At 34.7% G+C, this 19460-nt stretch overlaps 1 protein-coding gene and 1 pseudogene across 1 annotated transcript in view; one reads left to right on the forward strand and one right to left on the reverse strand.

Annotated features, from left to right (window-relative positions):
- Positions 1 to 213: 213 nt before the first annotated feature.
- LOC119771130 lies at positions 214 to 1065 on the forward strand (annotated as a pseudogene).
- Positions 1066 to 3984: 2919 nt separating this feature from the next.
- LOC119771131 overlaps positions 3985 to 19460 on the reverse strand; it is a 41296-nt gene continuing 25820 nt past the window's right edge. The window contains exon 5 of the mRNA XM_038266541.1: positions 3985 to 4113. Within this exon, the coding sequence (XP_038122469.1) occupies positions 3985 to 4113 (129 nt within the window). The remainder of the gene's footprint in view (positions 4114 to 19460) is intronic.

Raw genomic sequence — 19460 nt, forward strand, 5'->3', positions numbered from 1 at the left:
CGTTGAACCACACATCGGCTCGCCCCTCGTATGACAGAACGACCTGGCAGCGCTGGTTTTTTCGATTTCGTTTTGTGCTGATTTACGCGCGCATCTTGTTTGTTTTTGTTTTGCTTAGCGATCAAGGCAGGCTGCAAATGAGTCAATCAGCTGTGCAGGAATTTTTGTTTGGCGCAACGAGCGAAATTGACTGGTGTTTGGTTTTTAAGGTAATGTTTAGCTTTTAAAATAAATGCTTATTTTATCAGTTTATCATTGGTGTTCTCTTTTCCAGATGATTGCTGTTTGTCATCATTCCTCGTAAGCGAAATCTGTTCAATACGAACACCTCGATCGTCCGCGACCTTGCCGCCGGATGATTTGATCATCTCGAATCTAGACAACTCGATGGTAACGATTGCCTGCGACACTCTACCAAAGGCCGGATTTTTGGAACCGAAGTGCGCGTTTGGCATTTCCATGCTGTACATTGTCCGTCCCAACACGTTCATCGGTGAGGGTGTCGACTTCGGCGGGTCAACATTTCCGGTCATCGGAGGCCACTCCGGCCAGACCATTATCCCAGTGAGCTTCCCCAGGACAAGATTGCCACCCTGGCGGTACGCATTCAGGAGGTCCTCAAGACCAAGACCGGTGCCGGTGCGGACACTCTCACGACGGCCTACGCCGAAGCCCGTTTTGCCCTCGCTATGGCCCATGCCATGAACGGCAAAAAGAACGTGATTGAGTGCGCGTTCGTCCGCTCGTCACTTACTTCTCCACGCTGCTGCTGCTGGGCAAGAACGTTCTCGAGAAGAACCTTGGTCTGCCCAAGGTGAACGCCTACGGACAGGAGCTGCTGAAGAAGGACATATCGGAGCTGAAGAAAAACATCCGGAAGGGCGAGGAATTTGTCAAGAACTATGTGAACAAAAAAGTGAATTTCGATCATGTTGAAAAAGTTGTAACCGTTGTAACCAACCATTGAAAATAAACTTTCAAGTGCATGATAAAAATTATCGTCGTTTTTGTTTTCTTTGTATTTACCAAAGTAAAAGAAGGAATTTTTCCCCATGACCCATGAGGATTCTTAAACTTAGCGACTTCAGTGGGTCTCAGTTCCGGGACGAAGTGGGCTTCCTTTTTGGGGGCTCCCTCTAAGTGGAACAAACTGTGCTGACCTCCGCGTACAGTTCGCCTATATAGGTGACGGAGAAGGAGGTGCACTGGGCGGTCGTACGGATTGTCGGTGAAACTGGTTCGGGGACAAATTTTTGTTTGACGACGTTATCGCTGGGGTTCGGAATGCCAAGTTGACGGTTTAGGGCAAAGAACTTGGCTGATTTGAGGTTTTTGAAGTAGGTGCACATTCTTGCCTTTCAGTGTGACAATTCCGGGTAGGAGGAGGACGGTTTTCTTCAGCTGAAGCCGGACGGCGGTATTAGCCGGAGGTGGCCCGCGCCGGTTTTGCTTGGCAAACCCGACGGTGATCACGTGGATCGTTTTTGGGAAGAAGACGATTAACATCCCACAATGATCTCGATCGAGAGCCGCTTCTTGTCTAGAACCGACCACTCTCGGGATTTCGCTCGGGATCCCCTCCTCATCCGGAACATGGCCCATCGTCCTCATCCGGATCCTGGTTCCGTCTAAATCAAAACAAAAACATAAACAATAACATTGCCATTGCGCGAAATGTCATGTCAAAGTCAGAGCTGCCAGTTGTTGACATTTCGATCTGTCATGTTTGACAGTGAACCGGCCGTGCCGAGGGGTCATAAAAAGGTTGAGTCATGGTTCAGAGCCCACTGAGTAGTCTTTTATTAGTCTATGCCTAAACCGTAATGTACTTATCTGATTTCAAAGCAACAATTCCAATATCATCGGAAGGCAGGTAGACATGTAAATTTGAAGTCCGTAATTGAAGTGAAATTTCGTTCAAACTTAAAATTTAACAGAATTTCCATAATTTTAAGCCTCAAACAGAGTCAACCATCGACGCACCCCCCGCTCCACCCCGAACAAATGTCCGCAAAAGCCCGGGCATTTCTGCAACGCTAAACTGCATGGTTTATTTATGGTTTGTCATCATTCATTTTTCTTGTAGCATTCGACGCGAACGTTTTTCCACTCTTACACCATTTCGGTTGACAAAAACAGAACGACGGCCATTTCTCAACATCGGCTTTTCCGGGGGGTCTTTTCCTCTCGCAGCAAAAACAGATCTGCAGAAATCCCAACAAGGACACCGTCGAGGCAAGACCGAAGAGTGCTCTACTCCGGAAAAACAATCATGTGTTGGAAAAACCCGTTGCAATGGTTGCCATGCCGGTGGAAATCCGAAGAAGATGGTGCACAATCTCGGCTGCGCGTCGATTTTCCCCGGGAATGCAATTTCGGCCTTTGGTGATTCTTGTCGTTTCAACGTTGGACACCTTCAAAAATGATGAGTGACGGTTTGAGCTATCTACTTGACTGTATTTTTCGATTGGTCAAAATGTTAAATTAGGTTTTTGAAGTCTTTATTCGAAATTAAACTTAAAAAATGCTGATAAAATTTTACAGAAATCCCAATTTTAACACTCTTCTTCTCCTCCCAATAATCCCCATGTCATCGATTTGAAAGCTTTCGCCGAATTGCCCAAACAATAGAGTAGAATTCCGTTGGACACTCACGCAAAAAAAAGAACGAGACCACAGATTCTCCTATCCACCCACATTCTGGCCAACCGGCCAGTGACCAAAAGCCCCCGGAACCACGACGGATGTCTGGATTTTGATGGAATATTTGATTGTGAACTATTACAACCCCGCCCACCCCCTCTGCAGAGGGGGAGGGGGGGGAGACCCCATCTGTGGTCGTTATCACCATTGTGCACCCCCTCACCCGAAATCGTTATCACAGCCATCCATTGGATGATTGAAAATCGCACCCTGTGGTGTGTCTACATTCAGGCGTTTGCACGAGAGGGCAGCACCGTGATTCTGAAAAAAAGTTGGGGCTTTTTAGGCAGATTGGACGACGATTTGCCAACATTTTAGACAAACTGACCGGGCGTGGGACACGAGTTGACAGACAACCATTTGCTTAATTTGGTTAGAGAGGAAGTAGTTTCGGGAGAACAATGTCACAACTTGTCCAGCGCGAAATGGGGCGACTTTTCAAACACAGACAGATGGGCTTGCCAAATTCATGAGGTTTCAGAATTGGCGATTTTGATTGGTTCATGGGATTTCTCGTTTTTCCATCATTTCTCCAACCATAATAAACTACCTTAAATTTGGCAAACATCCCAAAATAAGCCCCTTCCATAAAGTACGGGTTCCACAACCATTCACCTCTATTTTTCCCGTTCACCAAACAGTACACTGGAACGGTCCTTTCATGTGCAATGTTGCAAAAGTATGCTAAAATTCCGCAACAAAGCGGGACCGAACCGTTTTGCAAAAACTACCGCCAAACTCCAACCTTTTCGGGCTCTGCAATATCCTCCACATCCTCTATCCTTCCCCTCAGGGTTAGAGGACCGTTTACAACCCTGCTGCAACCGCACTAAAGCGTTGACAACGTCTTTCGTCACTGCACAAAACTGCAAACTCCGCTTTTACCACCTTCCTCCGGGGGTTGTTGAAAAGAAGGGAAAAGAAATTTGCCAACCTCTCTAACCCATAAGCGAAAGGGAAACCTCGCTTTTATGGCTTTATGGCAAAGGATTTTTAACTAATCTTTTTTACCTTTCCCCCTCCCTTAAAAGGTGGTGGTTTTTGCATTTGTCAACGCTCACCCCTAATTGCCAAACAGTTTTGCCAAATACCCTGCCGCCATAAAGTGGCGACAAATATTCTTTAACTGGAAGTAAAAACTATCCCTAGTCGTATTTGCATACATCGTAAAACTCACCACACCCAAAACGCACACATGTTTACGACTGTTGCAGCTCGGCAAAATCAGATTTGGGATCCAATTTCGAGCTGGGTTTTGATTTTTCATTTCCCCGAAATCTATTATCCCCACGTTGAACTGCGGGAGTGATTTGTTTGAAGATTGCAACCTCTCTCTCGAATGTGCGGCTTCACGGACGCGTCCGTCGAGGTGAGCTCAATTTCACACCCGGCCTTAATGAGTTTTCCTAGCTGGGGGGAGGGGTTTCGAAGGTGGAGAGAAAGATTTTTTGCGTGTAGGTGTAACGAGATCTGTGTTGTTTTGACGGGCAGGGGTGAAACTAAACTTAGGAACTATTGGCATTGACAGGTTGACAGATGCTTAACTCTAATTGTACTTACCAGACTGGTGATATTTATCACAAAACACCTCAGCGAACCTCTGATGTCTTGTTAAAGAACATCAATTTGAAGTCCGTACTTGAAAAAATAAGAATTAAAATTGATATATCCCATTAATTACCTGATCTACACCAAAAAAAAACTAAAAATTACCTATTGACATTGACAATTTGACACATCCTTAACACTAAATCTACTTACCAGACTGTTGATATTCCCTAATAAACACCTCAACTAATCTCTGATGTCTTCTTGGGGAACATCAATTTGAAGTCCGTACTTGAAGGATCGAGTTTCAAAACATCAAAATGCTATTACTTACCTAATTATCAAAAAAAAACTCATTGAATAGAAATGTTATTTGCTTTGTATAAAACCATTTTTCTGCGTTACGTAATAAAAGAAAGCTCCCTAAGAATCTGAAAATATGACAGCAAATTTTCAAACAACAAAAAAATGTTTCTTCCTGTTTTTTTTTTTGAAATAAATAATATCTTAAACCCTATTTAACTCTTAACGTACTTACCTGACCGGATTTCATTTTTATGTTATAAACTTACCGGCACTGCCAGCTCAAATAAATACTCTTTTTAGTGATCTGTGTCTTGAAGTCCGTACTAGAAGTTTAATTTATTTGAATACAACCCTATAGGCCCCCAAAACCAAAGCTAAAAACTCTATTCGCCACCTACATTCGAGTAGGAGAACTTTGGTGCAAGGTTACGTTTACGGTTTTGCGCGATAAGTGCAAAGGGAAGTGAAAACTATTCTAAGATTTTTTAAAAGAAAATTGATCTTTTGGAATAAAATAAAGTTAACAGGAGGTAAGAAATAAAAAGTTCTATCGACTGACCTTTTGATTTTTTTGCTAAGTTGCCTTTTTCATTGAAAATTCTGAGATCCGGATTGAAAACGCGAGAATGAGGTTAGATTGCTAATTTTGAAAATCAATCCAATTATCATTTTTCAAGCAGATCTTTGCTTTTATGGTAGAAGTGACATTAAAAAATGATTGTCCACTTGAATAATATACATTCTCAATTGATTAGTTATGTTTTGGTTGATTAAAACATTCCCTTATTTTGAATCAGATAATGAACAGGTTAAATCGACCATCACAAAAATATTTTCGTTTATATCAATTAAGCTATTTATTTCTTACCTGAAAATGGTATAATTTGCTATTAATGTCGATTTTATGATGAAATAAAACAATTTCAAATTTCAAACCAATTTACTCGCTGTAGGTTATAATGAAAACATCACCCCAAGTTTGAGCGCCCTCTAGTGGGGGGTAATTTTGACGTTTGATTGCCTATTGGCGTTCAAGAGCCAAACGACATGCGACACCTAGTGGTGAGTAGTAGAACCTAGCGAAGCAGGACGGTTGAAATTTTCGCCCTTTGAGGTTCGGTATGCGAATTTTGTTTTGTTAAATTCCAGCGTTCAAAACAACTTTTGAGCAAAAATTCGAGCTGATCCTGGTTAGACTTTTGATGCTCTTTCATTTCATACAATATTTTTTTTCAAGATTTTTATTCAAAATAGAGGATTTGCAGCATAACTAAAAGACACAATTAGCGTAATCCTATGATTAAAAAAAAGTGTTTTTTTTTACTTCATAATCAACATTTTTATAAAGCTTATGCCGGATTCGGATGAGAAAAATTATTTCTAACAATTTGGTGTACAACTTTCCAATATTTGTTTGATTTTTCTATGAGAAAATTGTAAATTCATAAAAAGATAGTAATTTGGACTATTTAGCAAGAAAGTCTGTCAAAAATCAATAAAAATTGTTGAATATACGTTAACACATCTGTTATCAACTATATAACTGTTTAATTCATTCATATATACGGGGAAACTAATTTTTTCGTGTTCCAAAACATGTTTTTAAAGAAACAGTTCGAAAATTTATGCGCGCCCAAAAATTGATGTTCATTATTTTGAAGCATAAAATTTTTTTCGTCTTTTGCAACCAGTTTCATTATGATTGATGCAGAGAATCATGAGAAATAAGCGATTTTGTTCTTCAATCCAACAGAAAGGAATACGATTTTTGGCAAGTAACCTCATTTTGGCGCCACCTACATTTGAAACACAGTCGCGCTGCAAGACCTCATTAGTTTATTGAGGTTTTGCAGCGCGACTGTGTTTCAAATGTAGGTGGCGCCACTATCGAGGTTAATTGCCAAAATTCGTATGTCTTTTTGCTGGGTTAAAGTACAAAACTATTATTTATCATGATTTCCTGCAACAATCTTAACGAAACTGGTTGTAAAAAAAAAAATCCGCTTAAAAAAAGAACATCAATTTTAAGGCGCGCAAAAATTTGTTAACTTTTTCTTTTTAAAAAACATGTTTTGGAACACGAAAAAATAGTTTCCCCGGAGAGAAGAGAATAATACTCTTTGGTTTCCCTGTGCATATCAATGAAATAAACAGATATATAGTTGATAACAGATGTGTTTACGTATATTCAACAATTTTTAATGATTTTTGACAGACTTTCTTGCCAAATAGTCCAAATTAATACCATTTTCTAAATTTACAGTTTTCCTATTGAGGTTTTGCAGCGCGACTGCATTTCAAATGTAGGTGGCGCCAAAATGAGGTTACTTGCCTTAAATCGTATGCCTTTCTGCCGATTAAAGAACAATTTCGATTATTTCTCATGATTCCCTGCATCAATCTTAATGAAACTGGTTGCAAAAGACGAGAAAATTTTTTTGCTTTAAAATAATGAACATCAATTTTTGGGCGCGCAAACATTTGTGAACTTTTTTTTTAAAAAACATGTTTTGGAACACGAAAAAATGAGTTTCCCGATAGATATTAAGGAAATAAATAGTTATTTAGTTGATTTTTGACAGACTTTCTTGCCAAATAGTTACTATCTTTTACTAAATTTACAATTTTCTCATTGTAAAATCAAACAAATATTGGAAAGTTATACACCAAATTGTTGGAAATATTTTTTCTCATCCGAATCCGGCATAAGTTTTGTAAAAATGCTGAATCTGAAGGAAAAAACACATTTTTTCAAAAAATCATAGGTTTACGCTATTTGTTCATAGGTGGCGACATGTGTCTATTAGCTTTGCTGCAAATTCTCTATAGAAAAAATTAAATAAATATAGAGGATTTGCAGCAAAGCTGAAAGACACATGTCGCCACCTATGAACAAATAGCGTAAACCTATGATTTTTTGGAAAAAATGTTCTTTTCCTTCATAATCAACATTTTTATAAAACTTATGCCAGATTCGGATGAGAAAAAATATTTTCAAAAATTTGGTGAACAGCAAAGACAATTACAACAATTTTGATATATAAACATAAGGGGTTTGCTTCTAAACATCAAGAGTTATCGCGATTTTACGAAAAAAATAAGTTGATCGTCGTTGATCACGGCCTTTCATGGTCACCCACGACAGACACGGACGACGAAACAAAGAGAAACGCAAAAGGTCCTTTTTCAAAAAAATTTTTTCGTAAAATCGCGATAACTCGTGATGTTTAGAAGCAAACCCCTTATGTTTATATATCAAAATATTTGTAATTGTCTTTTCTGAAATTTTGTAAAACATTGTTACATTCTAAAAAATAACCCTGCAAAGTTAAAAAAAAACACGAAATTTAAAAAATGAAAATTTTTGTTAAATGAAAAAAATGACCGTTCTGGGTCAATGTAGATTCGAAAAATACATTAAATTTCCCATAAAATGACATGTTCCAAAATTTTGTAGAGTCGAGTAACGAAAAATGGAGTTTTAAAACTTTTTTAGTGTTTTTTTGATGAAAAATACGTTTTTTCGGAATTTTGAGTACGCCATCAAATTGGGCGTCCAATTTTACATAAAAGTCCTTTTGACACCAAATATCGAAAAACGGACCTGGGATTCGTGATCAGGGACAAAAGTTACCCCTTAGGACAAAGTTTCACGCAAATCGAAAAGGGATTGGGACAACTTTTCACAAATTTAATTTGCAATCGAAAAGTACGATATTTTTTTTTAATAAAATTACCGTTTTCAAGTTATAGCTACATTTAGGTATAAACCATTAAACCTTTTTTTTAAACTGAGTGATTTTTCTAAAATTTCTTTCTGGAACTTTGCAAATCAGGCAATTTGTTTGTAAGATACAGCCTCACAAAGAACTCGAATCGATGCAAATGAATTTATTTATTTAATTTTCATTTGACGATATCTCGAAAACCATTGGTTTAATTTTCAATGTAAAAAAACCTTTTGTTAAATTGAATGATCTTTCCAATGAAAAAAATAAATATTTAATATCAAGTTTTACTCTTGAAAAGGTTTCAAAATAGATATATTCATAATAATTAATTTGGGAAATCGTAGAGAACAACTCAAATAATCTTCTTAATGAGTTGAATCTTGAAGTCCGTATCATTTGTTTGAGATTAAATCCACAATTTCATTTGGACTATTAGATTTTCGATGAGTTCTTTCTCTTGAAGTCCGTAATCGAACGATCAGATAAAAATTGCAAAAATGTCTGTAATTCCAACAAACAAAACTTCAACCCTGCCTCCTGCATGAAATGCAAAAAAACGAAAACAGCATCCGCCGATATGATGATGATGATCTCTGGTGGATGCAGCAGTGAACTCCATTCACACGAGCCGTACTCCTCTTCCGGGCGTAGGCTAAGCTTCCGTACGTCGTTGGCAGTCAGTGTATTTTGCAACAACCCTCCAACACCCTACTCCGCTCATCAAGCCGTGCTTTTGCATCAGTTAGTCACTAGGATTTTTTGTTGTTTTGTTTTTCGTTTCGATTTTTTGCTCCAACGAACCCGATGCCTCTGCCTACAGTTTGTTTTCCGGTGACGAGAAGCGAAAAAAAAGTCGAGCTGACCATCGGTGGCCACATCAGCCCCAGAACCAAAAGTCCGGCGACCCCGAAAGCCGACGGATGGTGTGAATGAATGATAAATGTTGGGATATTGTATGATGTATGTAAATGTCTGGTTTAATTTATTTTCTGCGTACATCATGCTTAATGCAGTCGTCGTCGTCGGTGATGTCCTCGATGTCAACGCCAGGTCAGATTCCACGGAAGCCGTGACCACAGTCACTGCGCGGTTCCGGAGATTTGCCACGCCATGTGACGGAGCCCCGGTTCCAATCTGTCGTCGCACTTCCAGGAAGATCGCCGTCTTGCTTCTCATTCAAAAAAAAAAATAAAGTTTACAGCCTTATTACTACCGTTTTCTGGTGTGGCAAGCCCCTAATGTTACGCAAAACCGACCAGACGATCACGGCGATAAGATAACCAATCCTTCGAACGGTCCAAACATGTTTATTACCTTCTCACACGTCCCGTCTTCGACGAGAGATGCCTTAATCAACCCAATTCACCCGGGAAGATGTCGCGCAAGTGTGTCCTGGACAAAAAAAGTGGGTGCCAGAGCTAGATAACGTCGGACCAGACGAGACTAGTGCGACGTCCTTTTGACACCACCGGCACCCAAGGACGGACAGACGGGGCTTATTTATGGAGTTTCAACAAATTCAGGTCAAATTACTTGCGGTAGAATTCAGTAGAAAACAAAGCAATTTACAAGAAGTCGAGCTCTTCTGTTCCTGAAGGGAACGGTTCTTGGGACGACTGTGTTGGAAAGTGCTGAGTTTTTTGGGTTAGTTTAATTGATAGATAAACAGTTTGACAGATTTGTTAGCAATAGGATATAAGATGTACTTACCACGTTCTGCTTCGATACAAATATACATACAACAATTAACAATACTTAATTAAACATACCTAAATTTAACAAAATTTTGCTAAATTTAACTATTTTGGCTAATTTGAAGTAATTTAAGTTATATTTTAGTAATTTGAACGAAATCTCAATTATTTTAAATGTGTAATAAATTATTTTTGTTTCCAGATTTTTGCAAATCCTATCAAATTTCCTGATTTCCTAATTTCCCTTTTTAATAATTTCATAGTTTCATAATTTCCTAATTCCTAATTCCTTATTTCATAGTTTAATAATTTCCTAATTTCCCAATTTCCTTATTTCCTAATTCCCTAATTACCTAATTTCCTAATTTCCTAATTTCCTAATTTCCTAATTTCCTAATTTTCTAATTACCTAATTTCCTAATTTCCTAATTTCCTAATTTTCTAATTACCTAATTTCCTAATTGCCTAATTTCCTCATTTCCTAATTTCCTAATTTCCTAATTTCCCAATTTCCTAATTTCCTAATTTCCTAATTTCCCAATTTCCTAATTTCCTTATTTCCTAATTTCCTAATATCTTAATTTCCATTTTTTATAATTTCATAGTTTCATAATTACCTGATTTGTTAATTTCTTAATTTCATAGTTTAATAATTTTCTATTTTCCTGATTCCCAAATTCCCTGATTTCTAATTTTCCTGATATTCTAATTTTCTAATTTCCTAATTTCCTAATCTCCTAATTTCCGAATTTCCTAATTTCCTAATTTCTTAATTTCTTAATTTCTAAATTTTCTAATTTCCCTTCTTTTAATTTCATAGTTTCATAACTACCTAATTTCTTATTTTCTTAATTTCACAGTTCAATAATTTCCTAATTCCCTAATTCCCTAATTCCCTAATTTCCTAATATTCTAATTTCTAATTTCCTAATTTCTTAATTTCCTATTTCCCTAATTTCTTAATTTTCTTATTTCTCAATTTCCTTATTTTATAATTTCATAATTTTATAGTTTCCTATTTTCCTAATTTCCCAATTTCCTCATTCCCTAATTCCATAATTCTTAATTCCCTGATTCCCTAATTTCCTAATTTCCCATTTTCCTAATATCCTAATTTCCTTATTTCCTAATTTCCTTATTTTATAATTTCATAATTTCAAAGTTTCATATTTTCCTATTTTCATAATTTCGTAATTTCCTAATTTCCTGATTTACTAATTTCCTAATTTGCTAATTTGCTAATTTCTTAATTTTCTAATTTCCTAATTTCCTAATTTCCTCATTTCCTAATTCCCTAATTCCCTGATTCCCTAATTCCCTAATTCCCAAATTTCGTAATTTCGTAATTTCTTTATTTCCTAATTTCCTAATTTCTAAATTTCCTAATTATTTCATTATTTCATAATTTCATAGTATCATTATTTCATAATTTTATTTTATTTTGATTTAGTTTTTCTAGTTTTAGAATTAAGGAAAAATTGTTTGAAAAATCTACTTTACTTAAACTTATACCCAAATATATTCAATTATACATAAATTTCACCAAATTCAACTTAAATTACTTTATTTAATATCGAAATTTAATTTTAATTAAATTAAATTAAATTTAATTTTTATTAAATTAATTAATTTAATTTTAATTAAAAATTGAACTAAATTAACCTCGTTTTTACATGTATTTTAATTCAGCTAGTTTTATCTTTTTTTTCTAATTTGGCAAATTTTAACTACATTTAAATAATTATATCTATATTCAACTAAATCTGCTTAAACAAGATTAAATTTATCTTAGTCTAACAAAATTGAACTTTGTTTGACTAAAATTAATAAATTCAAATAATTTCAGTCAATTAAACTAAACTTATCTAAATTTTTAACAAAATCGAGTGAAATTTAACTCAATATAACTTTATTCATCTGAATGTAACTTAATTGAACTCAAGTACTCAATAAGAATAATATTTTGAATTTTCTTAAGTATAACTTAATTAAGGTGATTTGGCATTTTTAAGTATTTTAAATGATAATTGTCTTATTATCAACTTACAGATTAAAAAACTTGAAAAAATTGTACTTATTTGTACAAATTTCAATTATATTTTTCGATTTTAAACTAGTTTTATTCAGTTTGAATTGAATTCAACTTATTTGAACTAAATTAAACCAAATTTTACTACATTTCCCTCATTTTACTTCATTTAAGTAAATCTTATTTATTCATCTAATATTATCTAGTTTAAACTGCATATAACTTATTCAAATCACCAAAGTTAATTAATATAAAATTATTGTTGATTTAAACTAAATTTTACTGAAGTTTACTTATTTTGGCTTATTGAAAATAATTTTACTTTTTGTTTCTAATAATTACAAGCCTTAACAAATTTTAACTAAACAGAATCAACCCAACCTAAAATTAATTTAATTAAACAAAAATTTAGTTCATTACACTTATTTAGCTAAGTCATATCAACTGAAATTCAATAGTATTAATTTCTATTAATATTTTTAACAAACATGACCTAATTTATGCTAATTTTAACTCTCTTTGGCTATTTTTAATAATAATAAAAAAATACCTTACTATGAATAAATGAAACTATATTTAAGTTCATTTAACTAAATCTTACTCATTCAAGTTCTTTCGTTTTTATTTTGTAATTTAAACAAAAATTGGAAACTTTTAACTAACTTTAACAATTTTTTAAAATAATTTTCAAAATTTTAAACTGATTTCAACTAATTATGGATAAATATACCTGTTATAAACTGTTATGAGTTGATCAAATTTTTAAAAAATTTAGCTATTTTCAACCAATTTTAACTCAATTTTCCAATTATGACTAAGCTTGAGCAAATTTTAACGAATTTTAACTAGCGTTAGCTAATTTAACTTAATTAAAATTATTTTAATTAAATTAGGACAACTTTAACTAAATTAGGACAACTTTAATTAAATTAAACCAAAAATAACTAAATTTTACTACATTTAACTGAATTGAACTGAATTTAATTTAATTCAACTTAATTTAAAGGGTTTTTTTACTAAAGTTAACAAAACTTTACCAAGCTATTTAAAATTTTATAAAATTCATCTAAATTTTACAAATTTAAATAAATTTACCAAATTTAACAAAACAAAACGAAATTTAAACAAATTTATCTAAATTTTATTAAATTGAACTTAGGCCGTTGCAAATATTTTTTGAAGTTTATGTCCCTCGGCTCTAATCAAAGTCCAGGTCCAAATTTAAATTACAAGCCTTGTTGCGCCCAGTTGCTTTCCAATCATTAATTTTCAAAATATCGATAAATCGACGAAATTTTTTTTTTTTCGCGAAAAAAAAACTTTTCGTGGGACCTGTACATTGGTATTTCACGAAATTTAAAATGTCTTCAAAGGAGTTCAAACATGCTAAATATGATTATAAACGCAGGAAAGTGCATTTTAATTGGTTTTTGGTTGATTAAACATTAATTTTCATTTAAATTCTGAAGTTTTTCGAAAAAAAAAAATGTTTTTGCCTCCTGATTATTCAGGCCGACTCTGAATGGGGGGCGACATAAACTTTGAAAAATATTTACAACGGCCTTAATTAAATTAAATTTAACTAAATTCTGCCAAATTTAACTTAATTCTGCCAAATTCAATAAAATTTTACTTAGTTCACCTAAATTCAGCTAAATTTTACTAAATATAACCACATTTCACTAACTAAGCTCAATCTAACTTATTTTATTTTATTCAACTTAGTTAAACTTAACTTAACTTTATTCAACATATTTAACATATTATAACTGAGTTTAACTTAATTTCGAAATTGTACTTAATTTAACTTAATTTTACCTAATATAACTTAATTTAATTAAATTTAACCAAATTGGTTGGTAAATTTACCTGTAATTTTAGTTAATTCAGCCAAAAAAATCACTGTTTCACCAATTTGAAGCCAGCTAATTTTAATTGTTAAATTTCAGATGGAACTCCTTTCTGTGTAGAAGTCCGTATTTGAAACCAAGGTTCCTTCCAAGACCCTGTTGAGTGATTTACTCTCACTCCCTAAAAAAAAGACAAAAATGCCATACGCCCCGTTGCGGTGCAGCATCTCAATTTTCCATGAAATCGCCATCAATACTAGATCATTATGACTGTTTTGCCCGTTCTCGACCTCTTCGACCACTTTGTTCCTTATCTCCCCGTCCCAGGCCGAGACAACATACTGTGCACACGTCCACTGTGGGTCCTTCCAGAACCAGACTGCTGTGGCAGTCGGTGGCCAGTCCCCGGGCCTTTGCGTAATCAGTGCAGACATTAGCTTTGGAGACACTTTCGGCAAAGCCGAACCAACAGACGGAACAGCACGTAAACCTTTGCCGACCTCTCGGCGTGCCTTAACTTGAAGTGACGACTTCTTTTCCTCTCTCAAAAAAAAAAACGAAAAAGGATGACCCCCGACATACGTGAACAGCATGCCGAATTCTGACGTTCCCCAGGATGCTGTTCTAATCACCTTCCGAACATTTCGAAATTATCAAACGAAGCCCGAATAATGGTTTCCATGCACGATTCCGACACCTTCTGTGTTCTCTCCCTCTCTCCTAGCAGGACTTTTGAGCAAATTCGCCATTGTCTTCCCCATTTTGGCCTTCCCCAGAACAATACCCGTACGCTTTTGAATCCCTGCCTTGCGGAAACCGGTATCGTTTATGATAATTTCGGTCCTCCGACGAGCGTCACCATTAATCGGGACACATTGTGTCCTGTATCTTTGGGCGAGACAGGATTTCCAAACTACCAAAAAAAAAATAAAGCAGATCGGAAACATGTGCCGATGGCCCCCGGGAACCCAGCGGGAACCCGGCCAACCATCACTCTCGTGGTCAGTTAAAATCGTTAAAATGTATTCGTAGTCGGTTCTTGGGCGAACATGTGTGCGGTGAACCAGGATGCGGCTTTGTAACGAGACGAGCTGAAGGCCACTTGAAAATGAGTTCAAGGGGGCACCTGCCTGGTTTCCTAAGAAGTTTAAGCTAGTTGACAGATTGACAGCGCACTGAAGTTGTTCAAGTTACTTACCAATATGTTTTTTTTTTGTCAGCAGCACTAACTGGAATATAAACTACCTATATAAACTTACCTTGCTTTCTCTAGACTAATCTATGCTAAAATATCTAATTAGGTCATCAATCTTGAAGTCCGTAATTGAAAGCAAGTTGTAAATGGCATTAGATTTGAATACTTGTTACCATAAAAAAACAAGCTGAGATAAATTGAAGGCAAAACTTTCAAAATATTTTTCGAAAAGATCATAAAATTCCACAAATGTTACAATTTCTTAAATTAAAATTTGGACCATTAGTTGCTGAAATATTGAGATATTTTTTTTAAACCAGAGGTCCAATCTTCAATGTTTCTTTGACAATATTTTAGCAAATTTTCTGAAATTATCGAAAAAATATTATTAGAAATGACACTTATCAGTATCATTTACAAAAATCGAAAAGCTGCAAATTTTTAGTTGAAATCAAACAATACACTCTTCTCAAAAATTCTTTTCGCTTGCAAATTCGATTGTATTATTGTAGATAGCGTAGTCAAACATATTTTTTAAAGTATAATTTCTATTTTTTACCAAAATCATATTTTTTTTTTCAAAAAACATGACTAAGCGGCAATGCAAATAAAATACTTTGCAAATGAGCAATTCTCTACGAAATCGGTCTTTTTTCTTCAATTTTAATTTTTGTATTTTTTTATCCGACTGAAACTTTTTTGATGCCTTCGGTATGCCCTAAGAAGCCATTTTGCATCATTAGTTTGTCTATATAATTTTCTATACAAATTTGGCAGCTGTCCATACAAAAATGATTTATGAAAATTCGAAAATCTGTATCTATGGAAGGTATTTTTTGATCGATTTGGTGTCTTCAGCAAAGTTGTAGTTCACAGAAGAAAAGAAAGTTGAATTTTGCAATGTTGAAAATTTGGTTGGTGAGTAATATTACATAAAAAATGTGTAAAAATGTGAACCTGATGAATATTTATCAAAAACTGATGAAAATTCATCATTTTCTGGGGTAATATTAATCTTCTTTTTTTGACACAAAATCTGTCACCATTTCCTGATGAATATTACCATCATTTTTTTCTGTGTTGTCTTATCCATAACTACACTGAAAAAATATGATACAAGGTAAATTTTTTTTGGTGATTTTTTATTCCACGTTTTAGGGCACAAACATGGGCACTAATTTAAAAAAAAATGAATAACTGCTACTATTTTCAAAAAAGTTACCTAAAAATGGCTATAAATTGAAAACGGTGCACTTTATCAAAATTTCACTTAAGTATTTTTTGATGGCAAATTTGATTTTACATCGAAAAATGAATTTAAAATTTTTTGCGACCAATAGTTCGATTTTATTTTTGAAAAAATCAGTATTGATTCAAAAATTCATAACTCTGTCAAATATTTTTTGTCCATTCTGAAAATTTCTGAAAAATTGGCATTTAAAAAAAATCCCTAAAACATATCAGAAAAAAAATAATGAAAACAGTGTTATTTTGCAAATCAAGTTTTAGTGATAAAAATTATAATTAAAAGTCACAAAAAAAAAATTACCGTTCATCATATTTTTTTAGTGTAGTCCTTATCCATATCTACAGCTTTGCTAAGACACCAAATCGATCAAAAAATTCCTTCCAAAGATACCGATTTTTGAATTTTCATAAATCATTTTTGTATGGACAGCTGCCAAATTTGTATGGAAAATGATATGGACAAACAAATGATGCAAAATGGCTTCTTTGGGCATACCGAAGGCACCAAAAAAGTTTCAGCCGGATAAAAGAATAAAAAAAATCAAATGATCGATATCTCAGAGAATTGCTCAAGTGTTTTTATTTGGTAAAAATCTTTTGTTTAATATTTGCATTTCTTATGATAGCCTTAAAGGCAGAACTAGTCAAACATAGCATATTTTCAAAAAAATAATAATATTAAAACGAAAAAAAAAGAAATTGAACTCATTCAGATGAAATTTGTCGCTTTTTTTCAAGAAACTTATAATTTTATCTCGGTTTATCAGCCGAATTCCCGAGCTTTTCCCATTTTTTGTTTTCAGGGCCACCCTGAAAGTACGAATTTTGTTAAATTTTATTTTATGTTAAAAAATGAGTCATAGGAAAAGCCTTCACAAGAGATTGCTAATTTATATTCCTTATTGGATTCTGAACCCACCTTGATTTGCATCCAAATCAAATTAGAACAAGTAAGATCAATTAGCTTGTTACTCCTGAAGTCCGTAATTGAAAGCACATGACATTTGACACAATGATTGTCAATACACCATATTGATTTGAAGCGCATTTGAAATATCAATCATACCAATTTGACATAGCACTTTTTGAAATGGGAACGTCTATTTCAGAATCATATATTAAAATGCCTAATTACCCCTTCTCTGCAGAAAATACTAAATATAATTATGAAAGCCAATTATAAGGGACTTCGTAACAAGATGAGTTGAAGATTTTTAGACTGAAAAAATAAATGTTGAGAGCTCCCACCAGCATCATAAGAAGCAAGGTTTTTGAAAACATTGTTTTACAATTTACTTTTAAAAACTCAATTAAAATATAAAATCTATATAAAAACATCTTACTGACCGGCATTCAAGGATCACTAAATAAAAAAAAAAAACAAATAAAATTATTGTTATTGTTCTTGAAGTGAAATCATTTGGTGAACATCACACCATAAATTAATACTGTCAACATACTATTTGCCCCAAAAGGGCACAGGAATTTCATTGATAGCAATAAATCTCAACATGAAAGGATATCCAAACTCTGAATGAATTCATTGAGCAAAAAAAGCAGGTATAACGTCTTCACTTCTTTTTTTTTTCTTTTTCTCAATAAATCATCTTTTCTCCAATTGGAAACTCTCAACATGTTTTTTCTTCTTCTATCAATGAAAGTGGTTAAGTCGCTTTGTCAACCGGACCCCTCAAATGATGAATGTTGCTGTTTTTTTTCTTCTTCAATTGTCCCACCGAATAAAACCCACCGAAATCGCACTCAAACAGACCCACTAACGACGACGACCATTGCCGTATTTCGTGACTGCGCTGTCGCTGTAAGCCGATAAAACCGTGAAATCGAATTAAAAAAACGTAAACTTCCGATAAAAACTTTTTTCAATTAAGACTAATTTTCCAGCCAGACAATTTAATACCCCCGCATGTAGGCAACCGGATGGCCTCTGAGAGAGAGTGAAAAAAACACACACGAATGTGCTGTGCGCGCGCTATCAGAACTGTGTACACAAATACACAACAGAAAAGAAAAAAACTCAATGAATGTGCACACAAAAAATAACACATCATTACCAAAGGGTGGAAAGGAGGGTGGGGGTTAACCACCCCCCTGGGGAGCTTAATTTCGGGGATGGCGTGGAGCTTTTTTTTTGGTCCTCGCTCGCAAGCTCGTTTTTCATTCCATCCACTGCCATATATTATAATAAGCATCAGCGAGCCATCATCATCGTCGGTGTGTGTGTGCCACACCGGAAAATCTCTCGAAATTAACGGGAAATGCAGTGTGTCCACACAGTATACAAATTGAATGGTGAATTGGATTGAGTGAGCGGCAAAAAAAAGAGGAGCGAGTGAAAAAAAACAACCAACAACCAGCTCAGTATTTGGGGACATCCGAGCGCGCCATCATCATCAGGACTTCAGGATAATGTAGGATTCATTATCGAGTTCGGCCACACAAATTACCCAATACACGGCAAACATTTCTTTGCTTGTTATGGCTGTGCGCAAATGTTGCGTTCTTTTTTCGTGTGTGCTTTTTATTTTAATCAGAGAATCGGTAGGGATGTCAGAAATTCCCGAAACTAATTTAAAAAAATCAGAAATTTGGTTACAGATAACTTGCAAGACCATTTTCACTAAATAGCACTTACTCGAAAAACTTTCAGAAACATCACTCACTTATCCCAACTCCATCCAGCCAAACATGATTCTGGCTTTCCTCGCAACATTAAAAGTGCACCGGAAACGTGAATTTTCATCGTTTATTTAACAGTGGTTCCTTGAGTATCGACTATTTGGCCACCGCACATAAAGCTTGCCTCTTTCCCTTATTTGTCCAAAATCTGGTGCAATTTCCCGAAATTCAATGCCCATTCAAAAGCTGCACCCTAACCCACATGTCACCAACAACATTATGGAAAATTCACATATGAGCAACTCTCTACGAAATCGGCCGATTTCGACCATTTTTATTTTTTGTATTTTTTTATTTGGCTCAAACTTTGTGGGGGCCTTCCCTAAGACGAAATAAGCTATTTTGCGTCATTGGTTCACCCATACAAGTCTCCATACAATTTTGGTTGCTGTCCATACAAAAATGGTATTTAAATATTCAAACAGCTCTAACTTTTGAGTGAATATTCTGATCAATTTG

Source organism: Culex quinquefasciatus, chromosome 1 (genome assembly GCF_015732765.1).
Source record: "Culex quinquefasciatus strain JHB chromosome 1, VPISU_Cqui_1.0_pri_paternal, whole genome shotgun sequence".
Lineage (NCBI taxonomy): Eukaryota > Metazoa > Arthropoda > Insecta > Diptera > Culicidae > Culex > Culex quinquefasciatus.